At 44.0% G+C, this 3,555-nt stretch overlaps 1 protein-coding gene across 1 annotated transcript in view; it reads right to left on the bottom strand.

Moving 5' to 3' along the window:
• LOC119408703 (tumor necrosis factor receptor superfamily member EDAR-like) overlaps positions 1-3,555 on the bottom strand; it is a 5,909-nt gene that overhangs the window by 2,159 nt on the left and 195 nt on the right. Inside the window, exons 2-9 of the mRNA XM_037675545.1 lie at positions 2,864-2,916; positions 2,403-2,516; positions 2,150-2,328; positions 1,960-2,075; positions 1,835-1,885; positions 1,432-1,542; positions 1,191-1,338; positions 966-1,107 (exon numbers count right to left, since the gene is read on the bottom strand). Of these exons, the coding sequence (XP_037531473.1) occupies positions 966-1,107; positions 1,191-1,338; positions 1,432-1,542; positions 1,835-1,885; positions 1,960-2,075; positions 2,150-2,328; positions 2,403-2,516; positions 2,864-2,916 (914 nt within the window). The remainder of the gene's footprint in view (positions 1-965; positions 1,108-1,190; positions 1,339-1,431; positions 1,543-1,834; positions 1,886-1,959; positions 2,076-2,149; positions 2,329-2,402; positions 2,517-2,863; positions 2,917-3,555) is intronic.

Genomic DNA, 3,555 nt, shown 5'->3' with positions numbered 1-3,555 from the left:
TATGTATGTATGTATGTATGTATGTATGTATGTATGTATGTATGTATTGGGGGAGTGGTGGCGCAGAGGTTAGAGAGGTGGGCCTGTGATCCGAAGATCGCGGGTTCACGCCCCGGCCCCGATAACATCAAAATTGTGGGTGGGGTAGGTGAAGCACCCACACTTGCCCCCATCCTCATTCGCCCCACTCTGGACCCATGAGCAAGGCCCTTAACTCCCATCTGCTCCCTAAACAGGTCTCTCTTGAAAATGAGTTCTCGTGGCTCAATGAGACTACCTGTATAAATAAAGGCTAAATGGATGGTTGGATGAATGGATGGATGGATGGATGGACAGGCTATTACAGTACTGTATTTGATTACAGAGTGAGAATTCCACTTATTCCACATAAATTGATTTATCATGATGTCAAATTTTTTTAATTAGCCCAATTTTTTATAACAGTTTAAGTTTAAACAACCTATAAACGACAGTTCTCTCTTGTAAATGAGTCCCCGAGGCTCAGTGAGACTAACCTGTATAAATAAAGGTTGAATGAATGAACAATGGAAGCAATCACTAAATATTAATGAAAATTAGTTAAAAAATAAACATCAGCACTTAAAATCCAATAATTTTTTTATGCACTCATGTAACTTCAAATGGTAATAGTGCTTTGATTCAAAGAGATGTGTTTGTTTTTGTGATTTAAATCCATATTAAAGTCAAAGGTCAGTTCCTGTTAGTGCTGCAGCAACTTATAAACTTATAAATAAAATGCAAAGTAAATAAAGAATGAACTAAATACAAAATACTTGTAATTTGTTTGTTTTTCCACAATATCGGTTCATAAATTGCCTTCCAAACAGAAGTCTGCATGTGAGAGCACTCAACAACCAAAGAACTTGTACAGTACAATAGAAGTACTATTGTACTAGAGTACTTTACAGAAGTTTCTGTATTGTTGAGTCATGGATGCAGGGTACCTCCTCTGTGGTGAAGCTTTGTCGTCCTTCCTGTGTCATGCTATCAGTTTTCTGACTGCAGGGCTTGATGTTGGTGGTGACATTAATCACAATAGAAGTTGGGGGGTGCAGTTCACTCTCACGGCTCACCGAGCTTTGGCCTCTGGGTCAAGTAGAAGTGCAAATGGATAACAGCACAGAGGAAATGATACAACGGCTTTCCGAGCCAGCGTTCACAGAGCTTACCTCGTCGATTCTTCAGTTGAAGCCGTCTCTGATGGGATGCCTGGCTGCGTGGTTGTGTTCTCTGTGTGGCCAGACACAGATTCGTACTCGAGGTTCGCTGCAGACAGAAGCCCCTCCGGTTTGGTGCAGTCCTCCTCAGGAACCTGCTCTGAGCATTGTAACAAGTGTTCAGGAACCAGGTTGAGTAAAACTAAAAGAACAGACATAGAAGTGGCCGCAGTGTTGAAGTGGTTAAACTCACTGAACCTCTCAGCAGTCAGGAGGACGATCCAAAGCAGCAGAGAAATGAGAAAAACCAAGGATGCTACTGCAGCGCCAATCAGGACCACAGAAAGATTTTCATCTTTTACTTCTGGAAAAAACAGAAACAAAGCCAGTCATTTTCAATTTATTTCAATAACCAGGAAAATCCCATAGGGATCACAGATTTATTTTGCAAGGGAGGCCTGAAGGCAGCCTAACATGCATGTTTTTGGTCTGTGGGAGAAAACCCATGCAAGCTCGAGAAGAACATGCAAACTCCACACAGCAAGACCCCAGGTCCAACCAGGGACTGAACCCAGGACCTTCTTGCTGTGAGGCAACAGTGCTAACCACTGAGCCATCGTGCTGCCATTATAATAGTAGATTACAGGTTTACTCGCCTTTCTCTGGAGAATCTTTGATGCTTCGTTCAGGCAACGAGACAACGCTCTCTGTCAGATAAAAATACAAATAAATCAGACGAAAGTTCTAGAAACGTTTACTCAGATTTAATCTGGAATCGTACGTGTTTTGGAGCTTTTAGATGCGAAGAGCAGACACTCTTTGTGAGCTGTGTCATGGAGGCTACAAGGCACGCAGAGCAGCTCCACCTCCCCCGTCATGCTCCTCAGTTCATAAAATCTGCACACGCAACACACGTGTTAAAACATAACACACGTGAGCGTGTTCATTCCTGCTCTGTGGCTGTAACTGACCCCGGCAGGCACTGTCCACACAGCCGGTCTCTGGTGGGAGAACACTCGGCCTCCACCGGGCGGTTCAGCAGGTTGCACTGGGTGCACCTCCTGCAGGGGGCCACTCCTGTTTCTGTGCTGAACGTGCCTTTTTCACAACCAACGCACACCCCGTCACCGCCATACCCAAAGCCACAGTCCTGAAAATAACGTGCAGATTTAAAGCCTCAACCAACGGGGGGGACAAATAAAGAAGAAAAGAAAGAAGTGTTACCTCCGACAGCTGTTCTCCAGGCTCGCACACAGCACATGCAACACACGTGCCGTTAGGGTGTAGAAACTCGGTCAGATCACACCTGGGCTCAGACCGCACCTGTGCACAGAGACACTGAACAAACACGAGACAGGACGTCAGAGCCTTCAGAAGAAAGCTAAATGATTTAGTTTCAAATATTCCTTTAAAGATGTCATTTTGGTTTTATTATTGTTAAAATATTTAACTCTTTTATTACTTAAAAAAAGTTTTATTATTTAAAGCTGGCTGCAACAAACGCTCAACAAACACATGAACAAACAACTCTTAGAAAATACACACGACTTGTATTTTTTTTTTATTTTTTTTTTTATTCTTTCGGCTGCTCCCTTCCTCAGGGGTCACCACAGCGAACTAATAACTCCCACGAAAACTTGACAATTGTTTTTACGCCGGATGCCGGTCCTGACACAACAACAGACCACCGAGCTTCCACCGCCCTCCATGTGGAGCAGAGAGCTGCCGTCTAGGAAGCCTGGGGGAGCAGAAGGTGGGGGTTAGGGGCCTTGCTCAAGGGCCCAGATTGGGGCAAATGAAGGTGGAGGCAGAGGTGGGTGCTTCACCTTTCCCACCCACATTGTTTTTTTATGTTGTCGGTTCAGGGAGTTGAACCGGCGACCTTTCGATCACAGGCTTATCGTCTCTAACCTCTGCACCACTATTCACACAACTTGTATTGTTGACCATAAAACACCAAATCAAAAGATTATATTATTTTATCATTTAGTGGTGGGCTTGTGATCAGAAGATCAGAAGGCTTGTGATCAGAACATCAAAATGTGGGTGAGATTGGTGAAGCACCCACCTCTGCCTCCACCCTCATTTATACCACTCTGGGCCCTTGAGCAAGGCCCTTAACCCCCACCATCTGCTCCCCTGGGAGCCCCAGCTGGCAGCTCTCAGAGGGTTGTGGTAGCTCAGTGGTCTGTGATTGCATCAGGAAGGACATCCAGCATAAAAACAATTATACATATATATATATATATATATATATACATACATACATACATACATTTTGGACCTAAATGAGCTAAACATGAGATGTTCCTTTTCAAGGATTCAAGATGTCTTTATTGTCATTCACATCACGTGGTACATGAGGTGGAACAAAACT

The sequence above is a fragment of the Nematolebias whitei genome, chromosome 4 (assembly GCF_014905685.2).
Source record: "Nematolebias whitei isolate Nwh7 chromosome 4, NemWhi1, whole genome shotgun sequence".
In the NCBI taxonomy this organism is placed as follows: Eukaryota; Metazoa; Chordata; class Actinopteri; order Cyprinodontiformes; family Rivulidae; genus Nematolebias; species Nematolebias whitei.
Note: the sequence above shows the minus strand (reverse complement) of the source record. Positions and strands in the feature narration are given on the sequence as shown.